General features: G+C 35.6%; 1 protein-coding gene across 21 annotated transcripts in view; it reads left to right on the top strand.

Moving 5' to 3' along the window:
* add2 (adducin 2 (beta)) overlaps positions 1 to 21,050 on the top strand; it is a 53,150-nt gene that overhangs the window by 14,634 nt on the left and 17,466 nt on the right. For 5 of the 21 annotated variants that reach the window (XM_009301250.5, NM_001365435.1, XM_073951005.1 and 2 more), the window contains 8 exon segments: positions 3,173 to 3,314; positions 5,665 to 5,816; positions 10,307 to 10,387; positions 14,794 to 14,943; positions 16,566 to 16,709; positions 16,806 to 16,904; positions 19,239 to 19,415; positions 19,662 to 19,901. In XM_009301250.5, the coding sequence (XP_009299525.2) occupies positions 3,173 to 3,314; positions 5,665 to 5,816; positions 10,307 to 10,387; positions 14,794 to 14,943; positions 16,566 to 16,709; positions 16,806 to 16,904; positions 19,239 to 19,415; positions 19,662 to 19,901 (1,185 nt within the window). 21 annotated transcript variants of the gene reach the window in all.

Genomic DNA, 21,050 nt, shown 5'->3' with positions numbered 1-21,050 from the left:
AAGCCTTTGAATGTCACTTTAAGCTGTATAGAAGTGTCTTAAAAAATATCTAGTCAAATATTATTTACTGTTATCATGGCAAACTTAAAATAAATCAGTTCCTGATAACTTTGTTGGGATGTTTCTGTATTTTTATATTATCATCATTAACATATTTCTACTTGAAAAAAAAAACAAAAGGGAATTTTACTTTCAGAATCCTGCAATTTCTTTGGGAATGATACGATAATAAGGTGTAGTTATGGAGGTGAATGGCTTTCCCATGTGGCTGCTGTATGCTTTCAGAAAGCTCAGTGAAAGTGCAGAATACAGTACAGTATCTCACATCCGCAGAAGTCCCACATTGGTTTGCTGCTTTTATTTGTCTGTCCACCCTTTAATGTCCTGCCTCCAATCCCTCTGTCCTCTCTCCCCTTCCCCCTCATTAGGTTCCAAAAGATATGATTATCTCCACAGCTCAGATATAATCTGTCCTGAATCACCACTGACAGCTGCAGAGAGAGAGAGAGAGAGGGAGAGAGAGAGAGGGAGAGAGAGAGAGAGAGAGAGAAAAAGAGAGAGAGAGAGAGAGAGAGAAGGGGAGGAGAAAACAGTGAGAGAGCAGTTTTAGGAGTAGCTTCAAAACAACATGATAGAACTGAAGGGCTCAACATTACACTCAAGGATGACCAATTCTCTCTTTCTCTGTTGTGGACTGATCTGGATCCTGGAACTCACATATTCTTCCAGCTGTTTGTTTCCGTATGTTGTTCACAAATGTGTTTTTCTGCTGTATTAATTGTTTGTACGGTACTTGATTTACAACTTTTTTTTAAACATTTTCTGATTCTTGCCAATTTTTATAGGTAAAACTACACTTAAAAAGGTCACACTATAAAGTTTCATTAGTTAATGTTTGTTAATGTATTTACTTACATCTGCTCACAACGAACAATACTCATACAGCATTTAATAATCACATTATTAATAATTGATAATCATACACTAAACAACTTTGCTGTTTGTTTTTGCTGGCAAATTAATTGATTTATGTTTAATCCACTTAAATTTGTGTTAGTTAATTTAGTTAAGTTAATTCTTTCATGTTGTGCCAGCACAAGCTAATTGTGTGGAACCCAGCAATTTTAGATGAATAGAAAGATAAATAGATGCTGTAATAAATGTGTTGTTCACTGTTTGTTCATGTTAGTTAATGCATTAAATAATACAACCATATTGTAAAGTAAATTTTTTATTTTTTAAGACTTGACATAGAAGAATTATTTTTGGTTGCACAAATAACCTTTTGGTCACCGTTATTTAAATAATCTCATATGTGAAGAACATTCAAGGTAAAAAAAAAAAGAAGCTTTTTTTTCCACTAAAAAGAACTTAAATAGTTTCTTTGGATGTTATATTTTTTTTAGCTGAACTATCAATGCCAAAACAGAAGCTTTGTTTTCAACACTATATCAATATTCCTAAAAATGATAACCTTAAGTTGTTGCTTAAACATTGTTTTGAAAATTGTTTCAGTTCTTACTTTTTGCATCGAAGTTGTAGATTATTTTGTAGAAAAAAAGATAAGACTGTGAAAGCCTAAAATCTTAAAGGCATAGTGCACCCCAAAAAATAAGGATTTGAACAAATGAAGGATGATTAAATGATTCCATTTCTCTTCCATTTTGGGGTGCACTATTCCCTAAGTATATACTTTTTCAGCTATACCTTATTTATAGAGAGATTATTTGCTTTTATGACGTTGCTGTGGAAAACCTTTTTGCTGACATCACTGCATGTGTTGTTGTTTTTATCTATGTTATTGCATTGTATAGTTTTACTTATGTCATAATATTTCTTTTTTGTTTGCTTCAATTAGGCAAGGCAAGTTTATTTATATATCACATTTCATACACAGGGGCAATTCAAAGTGCTTTACATAAATAGGAACAAATAAGACAAGTATAAGAAAATAAAAACAAATAATAAAAATGATTAAGATTAAAATGTGTTAAAACAGGTTATAAAAGAATGAAGAAAAAATAGAAAAACATAACAGACATAGCTGTCAGATGTAGTGCTCATTCAGTAAAGGCGCAGCTAAACAGATGTGTTTTCAGTCTTGATTTGAACGTGCCTAATGTTGGAGCACATCTGAGGAGGCCGTTACGGTAATCCACCCTGCTGCTGATAAAAGCATGAACATGTTTCTCTGGAAACAAAGCATCTAATTCTTGCAATGTTTTGACATGATAGTATGCTGATTTATTAACTGCTTTGACATGACTACTGAAACTCAGATCTGACTCCAGAGTCACATTAAAATTCTTGAACCTATTTTTTGTTGTTTGACGTTTAGAGCCAAGGTACGCATTTACCTTGAGAACCTCATCTTTGTTCCCAAATGTAATCACTTCAGTTTTCTCTTTGTTTAATTGAAGAAAGTTTTGGTACATCCAATTAGTCAGAAACACAGCACCAGGAGATCTTGAATGTGCTGCAACTTAAGAAAACACAGGCATATAGAAAAACAACAACAAACACACTAAACACCACACATGCACGCAAATTCTCACAACACATGGAAATACACACTGCAAATATTGCAGACAGAAATGTGTTGGGGGACTACAAAAAATGATGCACCTGACTGCTCCCTGTTTATTCAGTGGTTCATTTAACATCAATTATGCAATTCTTCAGATTATTAGTGGTAAAATATACAAACAATAAGGATCTGAATGACCAGGATGTTGAAATAAACCAAAAACACACCTCTCTGAACTCCGAAAACAATGTTGACTGTAAACAGGAAGCAGTCAGGTACGTCCCTTTTGGGGTCCCCCGACACATTTCTGTTATGATCTGTGCTATTTGCAGTGCATTTCTGTATTTGCATGTGTTGTGAGGATTTTTATGTTTGTGTTTTGCTAAAAATGTGCAAAGTAAGTTGTAACATTTAACATCCATATGTTTTCTCAGAGGCATATATGGGCTCTCCTAGCCACCTTACAGAAGGCTATTTTGCATGTGCAGTCCTAAAATCAACACCTAAAACCAAATTCTGAATATCCCAATCATCTCCCTCAAACACTTCCCGATGTCAGACTAAATGACTAATATATCACTAATCTGTAATGTCAGTATGCAGGCGGTATGTTGCTGAGCACTGCGTGTCATTTGTGTGTTTCAGTCGTTTCGAGAGGAGCTGGATGTGTTGATTCAGGAGCAGATGAAGAAAGGAGGCAGCTCCTCCAACCTGTGGGCTCTCAGACAGATCGCAGACTTCATGGCCACTCACGGGTCTCCAGCCGCTCTTCCCGTCACTCCATCCAGTACGAAACACCATTACATCTGCTCGTGTTTCATTAGTGCCTACATTACATTTCACACAAATAACACATCTTTTATAGTGCACATCTTTTATAGTGAATATGGTGTATTGAGCATTAGTGAATGTCATTCATTATGTTGTCAAAGTCCATGTGAAATCAAAAATTGCAATGTTAATTTTGCTAGTGTACATGGTTATTCTTTAGATTAACAATTAATCCATGTAAGTTTATCTACTGAAAAAGTTTGGTTTTTGGTAATCTTCAATCAAAGGCTTAACGTTTACTTCTACATTTAGAGAAGCGATCCTTCCTTGTTGATGTCAGTTTGACAGTTTCAACCACAATATTCTTAACCACGCCCCTCTAACCATTTGTTTGCTGTAAAGGAATGATGCACAAAAAAAAAAGATTCCCCTCGTACTTAATATGCAGTTTCAGTTGGAAGTACATCAACATGCTGAAATAAAAGCCTTAGCAACTTCCGATTCATGCATACTTTAATATATAATTTTCCTTAAAAAAAAAACATCGTACAATCATTCTAAGTTTACATCCCAGATTTATTCGACTGCAGAATAAAAAGGATGTAACCTCATCTTTTAAAATAAAATGTTATTAAATGTTTCACACATCCTTTCTTACCATTTCAAGCTTATATCTTTTTATAAGCTGACTCTCAGCTCTAACAGTTCACAGGTTCACAATTTTACTCAATTGTGCTTTTAATTGTACGATTAAAAAGGAGGAAACGCCTTGTTTTAACCTGTATAGCGGAAATAAGCTTCCTTTTCGGTAAACCAGTACTAATTCCCATATCACTATTCTTTCATTTAGATGCATTAAATTTACAGTTCAGCCAAAAATGAAAATTTCCTCATAATTTACTCACACTCCGTTGTAAAATATTCCCAGTATTCATTAAAATATCTACATTTATTTTAATGAATACTGGGAATATTTTACTACTAGGAAAAGTACTCTGCTGTACCCTAAAAAGACAGCCTTAAACAAGCTTAAGCTGTAGTAAAGGATGAGTAAATAATAGCTGAATTTTTATTTTGCATGAACTATGCCATTAATGTAGTTTTAAGCTTGAATGTGAGCTATATGCCCAGCTAGTGCTTTTCAGCCAATGATGAACTTCCAGTGAGAGCTGTAAGTGACTATTTTCAATTTCATAAGGTTGTTTTAACAGCATTGGTGTTGTATTGTAATTTACATACTCTTAAATAGACTTAAGCATCCATTTTGTTGTTAAGTGTGGTTTATTCATAAACTAATTTCGAGAGGATCACGTGCTTATGATCAACACGGCTGGCTCCTTATTAGCTACGTAATCTGCCCTATTAGATGATTACGGAAGCAATATAAATAATCTAAGTTTTTCACTCCAGTTATCTTCGTCTTGAAGCCCCCCCATCCCCCTTTTTTTCCACCCCTACTTCCTTCCCCTTTTCTGATAGGGTGACAAGGTGGCCCAGTGGCTAGCACTGTTGCCTCACAGCAAGAACACTGCTGGTCCAACCTATCGGGCCGGTTGGTGTTTCTGTGCGGAGTTTACATGTTCTCCCCGTGTACACGTGAGTTTCCCCCGGGTTCCCCGGTTTCCTCCCACCATCCAAAAACATAAACCATAGCCAATCGACTAAAACAAATTATCACCCAATACAACCTTAGTTTACACTTCTCACGGCGACAAGCAGGGGAGTTCTCGAGACCTAACTGAGCTCGAACTCCCCTCTCGTCCTTCTAACAGGAGGGAGCCCCGGGCTCGAGGATATTATGAGCTCAGGGCTCTCTCCCGGGACAGCATGCCAAATACGCTTTGATTATCAGCTAAGTGTGAACTCTTGAAAGCGTACAAAGAGACTACATACCGTTTAAACATGGGCGCAGTCATTAGCACCAGGCTAGCGCAGAAATTCCATTGAAAACACTGCGGTAAAATTCATTTCCATATTTTAAAGACATGGCTTGGAAAAATATAATTTAATGCAGTGCTTCTTGTTTGGTTTGATATCCACTTCATATTGTATCTCAGTGAGGCAGTGAAGATCACTATTTATTAAAGAAATCAGATCTTAAATGCAGTGATTTTGTATGAGATGACAATTAACCGGAAGCTGTGGGGCTGGCTGACTGAAATTAAAAATCCATGTCCATATACCCCATTCAAATGAATTGGATTGTGCTTTTCAGATTTACTTGAACTGTTAGTCACATTTCAAATGTCTTTCATGGTGTCTGTTGCACTCTTTAACTAGCGCAGCTCTTTTTACATGCAGTCCTTCATGACTGAGATGTTCACTGACACACACTTGTGTTTCTGTGCTCTGTCGTTCCTCAGCAGCCGTCACCATCGTAACCCCCATCAATGATCTGCACGGATGGGAGCCGAGCTCTATGGTGAAGGGGGAGAGACTGATGCGCTGTAAGCTGGCCAGTGTTCACCGCCTGCTGGATCTGTACGGATGGGCTCAACTGGCGAACACATGCCTCACAGTAAGAAAACACAACCCTGCAGTAAAATCCATTGAAATCAAATTGAGTTTTTTTGAATGTCAGTATTAATATGTCAGTCTTAAAGGGTTAGTTCACCCAAAAATGTAATTCTGTTCTTAATTACCCACCCTCATCCTCATCGGGCATGTAAAAAAAACATGTCTATAATGCTAATTCATTTGATGTCAAAACCTTGACATACATTTCACATCCACACATTGATGCCCCTTTGACTACTAAATAAGCAACACATAAAATAAAAGAAAAATAAGATTTTAAATAAAAAATATTTACGGTATAAGGAAAGTTTTATTCATCTGAAAGCCTCAATTGCAAATCTACACTGGATTATGTATCCCTACACTTTAAACTACCTCGAAATCCAATTGAGATCTAACATTGACATCAAAAATATGCTACAAAATCTATTACAGGACAATGCTGGATAAAAATTTGTTGTCTGCTTGACAATTGGCATAGACAACTGACATCGAGTTTTAAAATAAAGGTGCTTGCATTCCAATTCCATGATATTTTAGATTAAACCTGAGAGCTCTCTCGTCTTCTATAGACAGAAAATAAACCAAAGACATTGTCAGAACATATTGTGGAATTTAGTGGTTCAGCTGTAATCATACAAAGCTCCAAGAACACATTCATTTATTCATTTTCGTTTGGTCGCTACCCTTCCAGTTGTAACCTAGTACTGGGAAACATCCATACACACTCATTCACACACATACACTATGGCCAATTTAGTTTATTCAATTCACCTAGTGCAGGTCTTTGTACTGTGGTGGACACCGGAGTACCCACACAAACATGGGGAGAACATGCAAACTCCACACAGAAATGCTAACTGACCCAGCCGGGACTCCCACCCACTCTCCAAGAACACCCATTGGTTCCCACTGTAAGCTACATAAAAGTCAGGTAGTTTTTACGGGGTGGTAGGGGTTGGGGGGGGGGGGCTACTTGATGTCCTGCCATGTCTTCATGTTTCAATTGAAAATACATTGCTCGATGAACAAAGCTCCACATTTAAACGCACTTCAGGGACCTTCACACCTTCTGTCAACGTGCCAAGACTGCCTCATGCTTTTAAGAGCTTGATTGATTAAATGGTCTGTCTTTAACAATAAATATCATTTAAGATAAATCAGACTCCAGATTTTCTGCTTAAGAAAAAATGTCTTATGTTCAATGTCAGGAACAGCAGTGCTGCTAAATATTTTTGTGCTTACAGTTTTGTGGTTTCATATATTTTTTTCCTGCATGTAAGACAAGATACTGCAGGTAGGTAGGAAAAACAAACAACAAATCATTCTCACAAACAGTACGACCCCACTTAATTACATTGAGAATAGCAGACGTTTTATTGTAAAAAAATATGCAAATGAGCCATTATCATGTTAAATTTGTTAATTTGCATACATTTCTAGCAAAAAAAAAAATCTGAACATTAATAAATTCAGATTTAATTTTTATTTTATTTTTTTATTATTTTTTTGGGGGGTGGGGGGCAAAAGAGTCAAAGGTTTTTACAAAGACTGTGTGATTTTAAAATACTGCGTAAATACGGAATATATTTCCAAATACTTTTTGAAAATTTTAAAGTTGTATATATTCATTATATATTGTTTTATATATATATATATATATATATATATATATATATATATATATATATATATATATATATATATATATATATATATATGTATATATATATATGTATATATATATATATATATATATATATATATATATATATATATATATATATATATATATATATATATATATATATATATATATATATATATATATTTCCCAAGTGAGCAAGGAAATTTTCACAGTATGTCTGATAGTATTTTTTCTTATGGAGAAAGACTTATTTGTTTTATTTCGGCTAAAATAAAGTTTTTATTTAAAAAAAACAAACATTTTAAGGTCAATATTATTAGCCCCTTTAAGCGATATATATATTTTTTTGCTAGTCTACAGAACAAACCATCATTTTACAATAATTTGCCTAATTACCCTATCCTGCAGCCTTTAAATGTCACTTTTAGCTATATGGAAGTGTCTTAAAAAATATTTAGTCAAATATTATGTACTGTAATTATGACAAAGATAAAATAAATCAGTGAAATGAGTTATTAAAACTATTATGTTCAGAAATGCGTTTAAAAATCTTCTCAGAAATTGGGGGAAATATAAACAGAGGGGTTAAAAATTCAGGGGGGCTAATAATTCTGACTCCAACTGTATCTCTGCGTAAAAAAAAACTTCAGAATATAGATATGAATAAAACTGAAAGATGTTTTATGTTATGTTTATTGTTTATGTTAGAGCTGCTGTTGAGATTTGTGGCTTAAAACAGGAGAAAAAAAAATTGTGGAAAAAATTGCCAAATTCATGTTTGGCACAATTTGTTGCTATTTTCAGACCAGTGCACCAGTAATTTTCATGTTTTGTGGCATGTTGCTATTTTGAGGAACTGAAATAGACTGTGCAATTGACCATGTGTCTATGCAGCTTTAAATGCTTACACACAGGATGCACGTCAATATACAAATATCTTCAAAAATGAAAAAAAAAAAAAGGGTTAAAATGTTACAAAATGATTATTTTCTACATAATTATAAAAACCACAGCCTTCATGCCTTCTTTATGTCAGAGGGGCTTTTTTAGTTTATTCATGACAATTTGCATTTATAAAATATTATTATTAGCAGTATTATTTATTATATGCATATTTATATTTGTTTTTAAAAAAACAAGATTACGTAGATTTGGGTATAACTCACACTTCATTTATTTGTTTGGCTGTTGGAAATTAGAGATGAATTTAGAAATAGTTTTGAAACAAATCTTTTTGCTTAACAAACGAAATTCAATATGTAGGCTAATGGTTGTCTTCAGTGGAGTGCGTACAACACTGTTTTCATATCCACGAAAGTAAAGGAGTAAAGTAAAGAGTAAAAGTAAAGTAAAGAGGCCGAATGGTCGAGGCTCATTCTTTATCCTCGCGCTGCAGATGGTCTGTTTAATAAATTTTTCGCTAGTGAAGCATTCAGTTTTTCTACTTACAAAGTCCACCATGTAAATAGCAAATGCACCATGGTGTTATGCAACTGACTCTTGAAGTGAATGTGAGATGAGACTCTAATTGGTTTAATGCACGTTATTCTCGAAACACATTCTTATCTCATAAAGAGAATAAGCACAATACTGTTAGACCATGAGCCGCGTCGCAGAGCCTATTTTTCCATCCTTAAAATAGCAAAAGTGGATTCGGACACACTCTTAATGCTTTTGCATCATGTGCTTTAGACTTTGCACCTAGATCTTTAAAATAGTGCCCATTACAATGTTGGAATACCAAGCCAATTCCATGCGTGTTCAATAAGAAAAGGTCTAGAGAGTGTTTTCTTCAATGCCAAAAATATTAGTAATTTATTAGATACAAATGAATAATTCAATGACAGAGTTTTGTGTTACGTTACCCCAATGCAATACAAGAATTACATTCAGGAGGTTCGCAACTAACTTACAATTCCTGACTCCAGCATATATACACAACTGATAATAACAGGTGGAGTTTTGGTTTAACGTCACTGATCAGTCATTCTGCAGTCCCTTGGCTCTTTGTAACCCCTAGACATACTTCCTCTTTCTGCACCTCTTCTCTGCATACCAGAACTGAACAATTACTTGCATCTTTAATATATTTTATAACTTCTACAAAGATCATGCTCCTTGTGACATGTCCAGACAGCAGTCTGGAACAAACCTAAGTTTATTCTTATTCTGCTTTTTCCACTAGTCAGCAGTTCTTCTAAAAAGTATGCAGCATAGTAAAAAAAAGAGGAAGTGTGTCTGGTCTAGATGTGTTATAATACAATAGAAAAGATTGATTAATCTGTTGTTAGTCTAAACATTTTTGTAATAAGAAATTAAGACACAAAAGTAATAAAAATAAATTCCTTTTTTCCTACAATATAAAGCCAAAAAAAGACAGAAAGCTCAGCATTGACGGGTGCATAAACCTGCAATTTCCTAACCTAAAACAATATTGCCATCAAAAAATTCTTATAAAAAGCTAAACATATTTAGTAAGACATTGCTTAAATTATTAGTAAGGATGATTACATTACATCAGAGATTTCCTTTGTGAGTGATTTGTTCTTTTTTACCTCAGTTTGCTGTAGGCATTGTTGTTATATATCATACTGTAGGTCTCAAACTGGATTTCTGGAGGGCCGCAGCTCTGCACAGTTTTGCTCCAACCCTAATCAAACACAGCTGATCTGGCTAGGCAAGTTGTTCAAGACTACTAGTGACTATTAAGAAGGTGTGAGTTGGAGCTAAACTGTTCAGAGCTGCGCCTCTCCAGGAATATATTATATACACTATATATTATATACACTATGTACTATGTACTGTGAGTTGCTGTTGATACAAGCGTGTTTTTCTCTGTGCAGATGCGTGTCAGTAAAGAACAGGAACATTTCCTGGTGCTGCCAGACGGTCTGGCCTACGGGGAGGTGACGGCCTCCAGTCTGGTGAGACTCTGTCCATATGCAGTTTTACAATTAAAATATTTGTGTGTACAATGAGGACATCCCCAGTGAGATGTTTTTGGGGAATTTGAAAATGTTATATAAAAATAGGTTTAAATATAAAAGTGGGTACACACGCACAAACACACAACGAAAGACACACACACAACATGCATATCGGCACAATTTACAAAAGAATCTACTGTAATACAGAATTTCACCTACACACATGCACAAACACACAAAGAGAGACACACACAAACACACGCACACACACACCCACACCCACACACACACAGAGACACACAAAAACAGAGACACTCATACCCCCCCCCCCCCACACACACACACACACACACACATGCACAAACACAAACATAAAGACATACACATGGAGAGAAACCCACACACAGATATGCACAAACACCCGCATAGAGACACACACACACATGGAGAGACCACCCCACACACACACAGACACACACATACAGTCATACACAGACAAGACAGACTTGCGCTTACACACTGAGAGACACCACTGACATGCACACACACACACACACACACCACACAGACACCACACACAGACATGCACACACATTTACTCATAAACACAAACATACACGCACGCATGCACACACATACTGTACACATTCGCACAGAGAGAAAACATTTGCACACAGGCATATACATAAACACAGACACGCACACATTCTACACAAACTCACACACTACACCACAGATACACACACATTCACATACAGACATACACGCACAGAGACAAGCTCGCACACACACACACGCACACACAGGCATGCACACACCACACATACAGACACGCACGCACAATCCACACACACACAAATTCGCATACAGACACACAGACAAGCATACACACACTCACACACATCGATTACTCCTGTGTCCTGCAAGATGGCTTCTGATGACATTGTTTCATTGTGAATATGAATTGAGATCAAGGTCACTAAAGCAGTGCATCACTGTTTGAGAATGTGAATTATTTCCTGATAAAGCTAAAAGCCTCAGTGTGTTCAGCACATATTGTATGCATTGTTGCAAAACTAAGACACTAAGACAAATTGTTGCTCATGAAAAGATTTCTCGAGTGCACGCACAACTGTATCAAAACTTGTGACTTGTAATGTGACGTTTGGGGCGTGCAGTGGCATGTCTGCCTGTTTGTGTGTATGTCTGTTTGTGAATGTGTGTACACTACCTGACTATTCTTGTCGTGGATCCCAGTTGTAAAAGCAACACATAATAACTTGACTTCTAGTTGGAAAAGTGTCAGAAGAAGGTAGATTTTTCAGATGAATCATCTGTTGAACTGCACACCAATCATCCCAAATACTGCAGAAGACCTATTTGAACCCGCATGGACCCAAGATTCTCACAGAAATCAGTCAAGTTTGGTGAAGGAAAAAACATGGTTTGGTATTACATTAATTCAGTATGGGGGTGTGCGAGAGATCTGCAGAGTGGATGGCAACAACAACAGTCTGAGGTATCAAAACATTTGTGCTGCCCATTACATTACAAACCATAGGAGAGGGCAAATTCTTCAGCAGGATAGCACTCCTCATATTTCAGCCTCCACATCAAAGTTCCTGAAAGCAAAGAGGGTCCAAAATTGGCCAGCCCAATCACCAGATATGAACATTATTGAGCATGTCTGGGGTAAGATGTAGGAGGAGGCATTGAAGATGAATCCAAAGAATCTTAATGAACTATGGGGATCCTGCAAGAATGTTTTCTTTTCCATTCCAGATGACTTTATTAATAAGTGATTTGAGTCATTGCAGAGATGTATGGATGTAGTCCTCCAAACTCATGGGAGTCATACACAACATTAATTCTTTTTTAACTGCAGCATGACTTTATATTCTATACTGTATATTATGTCTGTTAAGTGACAAGACTTTTGTCTAAGCAAAGTCAGACCTTACTGTCCTAATTAAATGATAAAAAAAAAATCAATGCATGATTATATTTGATTTTGGTAAAATAAGCGTAATCTAGAGGCCTTTGCCTTCCATATAAGCCGATTCTGATATCAAATTATCAACTACAAGTCAAGTTATTATTTGTTGTTCCTAAAACTTGGATAGGCTACAAGACTTTTGTCAGGTAGTTTGTGTGTCTATGTGTATATATGTGCACATCTGTGTTTGTATATGTGCAAATGTGTGAGTACAGTGTTATTTTTTTATAAAAAAAAAAAGATTGAATTTGTCGAATGAAAGGATAATGGAGTCATTTAAATGAGATGTTTTATTTTTAATTACTGTTTTTTTTTAGATTTCAAGAAAATTTACATTGTTTATTTTGCTAGTCCATATTGCCATTATTTAGTCAGTGTCTCCCAACTCTGTTCCGGAGGCACACCAACAGTACATATTTTTGGATGTCTCCCTTATCTGACTGATTTATTTCAGTTTTTGGAATGTCTTCTAATGTTCTGACGAGTTGATTTAGGTGTGTTTAATTAGGGAGGTTGAACGTGTACATTGTAAAACCCAAAAAGTTACGGTGACTTAAACTATTTGAGGAAACCGATTGCAACAGACCGTTTAAGTTCAAAAACTAATCCTAATGAGCACTGTGAATTTAATCCATTTGAGTAAATGGAGCAATTTGAGCACAGTAAAACCCAATAAATAAAGAGAACTGCAAAGTCCAATAAGTTAAAGCAACTCAAGCCGTTTAAGGAAACTGATTGCTACAAACCCTTTGAGTTTCGACAATCTAATAAGAGTACTGTGAACTTACCTCATTTAAGTTGAAGTAATGAGGTATTTAATTATCTCATTACCTTCAACACTGAGTTCAAAACTCTTTTCAAATAAGTAGAATTAACTTTCAGTACATATTGAGTTAACTACACTCATTTCATTTGATAAAGTTGACTGTTGGGTTTTATAGTGTACTGTTGGTGTGGCTTCTTTTTTTACTAACTGCATCTCTGTTTAATGTTTATCATCTTTTTTCCTGATATTTATTTTGTGTTGTCAATTGTCACTTTATGTACACTGGAAGCTTCTGTAGCCAAAACAAATTCCTTGTGTGTGTGAAGCACGCTTGGCAATAAAACTGATACTGATTCAGGAACAGGATTGGGAAACAATGATTTAGGTGATAAAAATAACTGTGCGAGTCAATCCAATGAAAAAATGGTCTTGGTAATCTTCAATCAAAGTCTGTGAGAAAAAAGGTGATGCGGGGTGACAGAGTAAGGATCCACATGCAGTTTTGTTTATAACTGTCAAGCAGGCAATGGTCAACAGGTACAAACAGTATCATTAGGGCAATCCAGAAGAGTAGTCGAGGTCACAGACAATAGGGTCGAATACAGGTGGCAAACAACGTAAACAAGAAAATGGGGCAAGGGTCAAGAAACACAAAATAAACATGGAAGACGCTTAATGTAATACTACAGGTCAAAGACAACAACAAGACTCAGCAATGTATGTGGGAATGTGAGCAGCAGGGCACGCAAAATCTGGTAGCACGAAGTCCCAAAAGGGGTTTGGATGCAGACATGGTGCAGTGCAATCTGAGCTGCATCCAATGCTTTTTAATGCACTCACCTAACCCCACCTGTAACCCTACCCTTCACAGTGACGTCACTCACTCCATTGAGTGCATCATGTCTGACATTGCATCGCTGAGTGATGCAATCTCAGCTTGCATATTAAAGGCTGCATCCAGATACTAATGGAAGTCCCTGGGCTATTGTTTTCTTCAGTCGGACTACCAAAATCTATCTAAACATTGCATGGCGGGCTATCTAGATAACCCACCATGCACGGTGTAGATAGATTTTGGTAGCCCAACTGCAAAAACAATAGCCCCAGAACTTCTGGCTGCCAGATTTTGTGAGCCCTGAGCAGCATATTTAGTGTGTGTAATCAGCCTTTGATGAGCTTCCAACTGTGTGTGTGAAATCATCTGTGATCCAAAACAGATGTGTGTGAGGTGCATTACAGGAGTTGTAGTTCATATCAGTGGCAGACTTGTAGTTCTGGTGATAATGAATGTTCTCCCAAAGCTTATCACTGGTGATCGTGACAGTCTGACAGTTTGCCTCTGGGTTTGGAGTGGCGGTCCTTTTTTGTTGACGTTAGTTTGATGACATCAACCACAATATTCTTAGCCGCGCCCCTGTTAGTTTGCTACAAGGAAATGATGCTCAAATAGAAAGCTCCACCCCCTACTCAATATTCAGTTTGTTATAAGTGCATCAATGAAATAAAAGTGTCTGCAACTTCCAATTCACACAGACTTTAAATGAATATTGCAAACAGATCTGCTCTCTGAAAAGATTATAGTGTTTTCTTAAGTTGTTTTTGATGTGTTGGAGTGAAAGTTTTGCTTTCTGCGCTGTGCAGGTGAAGGTGAATATTCTGGGTGAGGTGGTGGAGAAGGGTAGCACTGCTCTCGCAGTGGATCTGTCTTCGTTCAGTCTTCATTCTGCCATCTATTCTGCCCGACCTGATGTCCGGTGTCTGCTGCACCTCCACACTCCAGCCACAGCCGCGGTAATAAAACACAAACTAAGTCTCTTAGCAAAAAACAACCACATTGAAGCCTTTATTTACGTATTTGTGTCAATCATGAATGTATAACTAATAATAATAAAAATAATGATTCACTTTGTTTATATATGGCACCTTTCAGGACATAAAAGGTTGCTTTAAAACAAACATGCCAATAACAATTAATAAAATCCTGCCTAATATAATTTCAAATACATGAAGAATGAGAAAATTACAAATACAAACACATCTTAACTGTAAAATAACATGATAAAATTAGTCCTAAAAAAGTCTGCTTGAAAAGATGGGTCTTAAGTCGGCGTCTTAACTAAATACTAAGTTAATGTTTGTTGATTGTTTAATATTTATATGACGTATATCGCATTTATTCAGGTATTTATCCATTACAGAGTTCATAAAACTCCCTGTATTACTGTATAACAAAATATAAGTAACTTTATCTAATAACCATTCGTCAGTAATGCTATTTATCTAGTCTTCTAGAATTAAATTATATAAACTATATGTGTATTAGAACTGAGTTGTGTATTAATTGCTAATTATTTGTACATCAAGGGTTTTAACCACATAAGTTACAAGAATTTATTTATTCTTTGTCTGTTTAATTGATGATTTTTCCAGGTATTTAATTTAATTTACATTTATTTTATTTTTGTTTTTTTGGTTTTTGTTTCGTTTATTAACATGAATTATTTATATTATTTTGTTTTGTTTTATTGACATAAATGATTTATTTAATTTTTTTATTAACATAACAGTGTTTTGTTTTATTTTATTTTGTTGTTTTATTTTATTAACATAAATTATTTTATTTTATCTTATTTTATTTTATTTTAATTGTTGATTTTTTCCAGGTATATGTACCTCTTGGGTTTGTAAAACATAAATTATTTAATTTATTTTATTTTATTTATTTAAATTATTATTTTAACATAAATTATTTTATTAACGAAATTGATTTTATGTAATTAATTGAATTTAATATTATTAGCATTTATTAACAATGTTATTTATATTTTTCAAATTGTTGTATTTAATTTTTTATTAACATAAATAATTTTTTTACATCTTTTTATTTATTTATTTATTTATTTATTTATTTATTTTATTTATTTTATTTATTTATTTTTATTGCTTGTCTGTTTATTTGTTGATTTTTCCAGGGATTTGTACCCCTTGGGTTTGTAAAACTTAAATGACTTTATTTTATTCTATTCTATTTTAGTGGCTAAATTTGCGAACAGATATGCGCACATAAACATATACATAAACACACAAATAATGACATGCTCAGACATAAAATAATTTCATTTCATTTAATTTATTTTATTCAAAATACTTACCATTCTATTATTAAAATAGTTTTCATTATCTTATCATTTTAGAATCATTGTCTCCAATTAATAATAATAATTAATTAAATTTAACACATAAATAGTTTCACATATACATTACTGACTTACACTACTAGTGCATAAGTTTTAAAATCACTAAGCGTAGCCTTTTCCAGTCATCACTGCAATCTCTCATTAATCTTAACGTCTATTTCCTTATTTCAGCTCTGATCCTATAGCAAACCTTACCACCATTAATGTTTCATGTAGGTGTCAGCCATGAAATGTGGCCTTCTTCCGCTGTCCCATGAGGCTTTGTTGGTGGGTGAAGTGGCTTATTATGACTATAATGGAGTGATGGAGGAAGAAGAGGATCGAGTGGAGCTCCAGAAGAGCCTCGGCCCCACATGCAAGGTTAGATCACACATTACAGTAAACATCCGGGCTGTGAGGATTTTTATGAGCTTGATACAGTGTTCTAGCTGATCTCTCTTTCCTGTTATTGTTCAGGTGTTAGTATTGAGGAACCATGGGATCGTGGCACTGGGAGAATCAGTGGAGGAGGCCTTTTACACAATCTACCACATCCAGACCGCCTGTCAAATACAGGTAGGCAAAAAAAAAATGAAATTGAAAAGCTTCTCATTTGGACAAAATGTAGGAGAATATATTAGTGGGCCAGTAGGACAAATGAGACTGAATATTAGTGTTCGGAGATTCAGGCTGCGTCTGCCTATTTCAGTTCTACGCTCACCGGCCACTTTATTAGGTACACCTTACTAGTACTTAATCCTTCGTGGCATAGATTCAACAAGATACTAGAAATATTCCTTCGAGATTTTGGTTCATATTAACATGATAGTATCACGCATCCCAAAGGTGCTCTATTGGATTGAGATCTGGTGACTGAAGGCCATTTAAGTATGATGAACTCATTGTCATGTTCAAGAAACCTCTGGCATCAACAAGCCATTTGCGCACACAGAACTGCCGCTCACTGGATACTTTCTCTTTTTCGGACCATTCACTGTAAACCCTGGAGATAGTTGTGCGTGAAAATCCCAGTAGATCAGCAGTTTCTGAAATACTCGGATAGTCTGGCACCAACAACCATGCTATGTTCAAAGTCACTTAAATCCCCTTTCTTCCTCATTCTGATGCTCAGTTTGAACTGCAGCAGATCGTCTTGACCATGTCTACACACCTAAATGCTTTGAGTTGCTGCTGCGTGATTGGCTGATTAGAAATTTGCGATAATGAGCAGTTAGATAGGTGTACCTTATAAAGTGGCCGGTAAGTATATTATAATAATAATAGTAGCTCCCAATAGTTTTTAAATGCACAGAAGGTATAACAGGAGACATGGACGAAGAAAAATTAAGAGTCCAGGTAATAGTGTGAATGTAAATTTAAATTTAAAAGAAAGTTATAAAGGAGGAGGATTAACAAAGCTTTAAAAGTGAAAAGCAGAAACATGTACACGGCACAATAAGTAAAGTTTAGTAAAGAGTAAAAAGGGACAGAGCTTGCTGTCATCTACGTAGCATTGATTACCGCTTGACATTGTGTGGATGTTACCACTATGACGGAAATGAGATTTTGGTTTTTGGTTGCCATACTTGAGAAATAAATGTCAGTATTTGACGTCATTATGACGTTGGTTTAAGATGTTGGCTTGACGTTGGATTTTCGTCACTTTCCAACACAACCTAAAATCAGCTGAATATCAGCTTCATTTCATGTCAGTATTGGACATCAAAATAACATTGTCCATAGATGCTCGTGAGTCGTGACCTAGATCTAACCTAATATTAGGCTCAATCTCAATTCTACCCCTTGGTCCTTCCCCTTACCCCTACCCCTCGTTTTGCGCGCGCACGCCAAGGGGTAGGAGTGTCCCAATTCTCTTTATCTTGAAGGCGTTGGGCTAAGGGAAAGGGGTGAATAGCCCTTCGAACAAAGATTTTTCAGGACCACACTTGAAACCAAGGGGTAAGAAAATTTCCCAGAATACACCTGCCACAATGGCAATATTGCTGAACCCGGAAGTAAGGAGATCTACAAATGAGTATTTTTTGTCATTATTTAAAATTTTTATATATATATATTCATAACCTCGTTCGTGTGTTATCGTCATGCTTGCCATAAAAATGCTAAATTTCGAGATCTATAATCCCTATTAATAACTCCTGTACAGCAGTCCCACAGCATTCTGACACTGGAATACCCTGTCAGTATTGTCTAGTGGCTGTCAATGGGCTTTTTACAGAGTCTGCTATAATGTTACTGTTGTTTTTGGTGTGTTTACATTGATGAATATGGCCACTGTGTAAATACACAGTACAGTTACGATCTTATTGCCACAATATATTGTAATGATAACATAATATATGCCTTCAGTGATTTCCTGATGATAAATACCACAAAAAAAAAACACAACTGGAATCACTATCACAGTCGCCGTCATCTAATCTCACATGTGCAGGTGGTGTAGTGCTGTCCCATTCTTAAGGGTAAATTTTGAAGCCCTTCCCCTTTACCCTTGGTTGTAAGGGCCAAGGGGAAGGGGTAGGGGTACAAAAATAGAATTGGGATTGGGCCTTAATATCTTATGACGTTGTGTGTCTGCTGGCAGTGTTGGCCCAATATGTTAATATGATTTGGTGCTCAGAAAACATTTATTATTGTTAAGTATTGCTAAATAATATTACTAAAGCCAATTTTTTAAAAAGGTTTTGATGATATATATATATATATTGCACATGACATAGCAATGAAAGTCAACCTCAGCAATGACTGGAAAGGTGGTGAAAATTAATTGGTCAAAAACTGTGTGACCCATGTGAAAAGAGACAGTGCAGGCAGGGATTGTGAATCATTCATTTTTTTTTTGGCTGAGATGAAACTGTTTAATCATGCTGCAGTGCTGTGCTGTCCTGGCAGGTGGCAGCACTGTGCAGTGCAGGAGGAGAACAAAACCTCATCATGCTGGACCGCAACGTTCACCGGCCGGTCGCCAAAGGCACTGTGGGCTGGGCGGGATCCACCTTTGGCCCCATGCAGAAGAGCAGGCTGGGGGAGCATGAGTTTGAAGCTTTGATGAGGACACTGGACAACCTGGTTAGTTGATTAAAAATGTTCAGTAATTTGATCATTTACATTGTTGTATATAATATTGACAGTGCATCACATAACAATACTTACATTTATATTACGTTTATATATGCATAGAAAGTGCTTTACTGTTGCTGTATATGATTGCTTCTTTACATATTTTATTACCAATTATAAACAATAACAAGAAAGAAAAAAAGAGACTAGAGCAATTGACTCTTGACATCTAATCCCTTGGTGTTTGTTCTTCAGGGTTACCGTACAGGATATGCCTACCGTTTCCCGGTTCTGCTGGAGCGCTCCAGAACCCGGCGAGAGGTGGAGGTTCCTGCCACCGTCACTTCATTTTCCTTCCATGAAGATGGAGTTCAGCCTCATCCGCGTCTCCATCCTCACACCCAGAGGCAGCAGCAGAAGACCAGGTGGCTGAACACCCCAAATGTCTATCAGAAAGTCAACCAGGACCAGGCCAGCCCGGGACATCGCACTACGGTCAGAAAGAAGTCTTTTGTACGGTCAAACCAGAAATTATTCAGATGTGTTTATCACATCATCACAGTTTATTTACTGCGGTTTAGACAATGGTAATAAAATATGACAAGAACTCAAATTCCTATTGATGAGGAGCATTGATAGAAAGGTTTACTAATGTAAATGTAATGGATTACTGTCAAGTAACGATGTTTACAACTATCAATACTTTATTGTTCACTCTTAGCCTTAATGACAGCCTACTCATACAGATATCTGGCCATATATAAACATATATAGAAGCCTATCGCTAATATATTTGAACAAATAGGTATATATTTGTAATTCCAATGGTTGAAGAAGTATATACAATATTTTGAATTATGCAGTTAAATTCAAAATTATTAGCCCCAGTGTGATTTTTTTTAGTTAATTTATTTATTTATTTATTTATTTCGGAGCAAGGAATTTTCTCACAGTATTTCCTAAAATATTTTTCTGGAGAAAGTTGTATATGTTTTATTTCAGCTAATATAAAAGCAGTGTTTATTTTTATTAACCATTCTAAGGTCAATATTATTTAGCCCCCTTATGCAATATTTTTGTTTCGATTGTGAACAAACCACAGCCTAATTATCGTAACTTGCCCTGTTAACCTAATTAAGCTAGTAAACGCAGAATTAACAGGAGGGCTAATAATTCTGAACTGAACTGTATATTTTGCATAACATATGAAAAATTTTATATATTTGAAATCCAAATGAAATCTGTCATATACAGTTGACACCAGAAGTTTACATACACTGGATAAAAATGCACATAATATTTTTTTTCTAAACGTGTTCTCTTTTAGGTAAGTTAGAATTAACAAATTTGTTTCTGTTGTGCTTAATAGCAGAATAATAAAAGATATGTTTTTTGAGAAATTGTTATAAATTTTCTTAAATGTCAAGTTTACATACAATAAGATTATCATGCCTCTGAAAAAGCTCAGATGATGGTGTCAAGGTTTTGGAAGTTTCTGATTGGCTAATTGACAACATTTGAGTTAATTGGAGGCACAACTGTAGAATGGTATTTAAGGAAAACCTCTAACACACTGCTTCCCTGTGTGACAACATGGGAAAATCAACAAGCCAGAATCAACAAACAAAGCCAGATTACAATTTG

This window comes from Danio rerio, chromosome 5, assembly GCF_049306965.1.
Source record: "Danio rerio strain Tuebingen ecotype United States chromosome 5, GRCz12tu, whole genome shotgun sequence".
Classification (NCBI taxonomy): Eukaryota; Metazoa; Chordata; class Actinopteri; order Cypriniformes; family Danionidae; genus Danio; species Danio rerio.
This window is presented reverse-complemented; position numbering and strand designations above follow the sequence as displayed.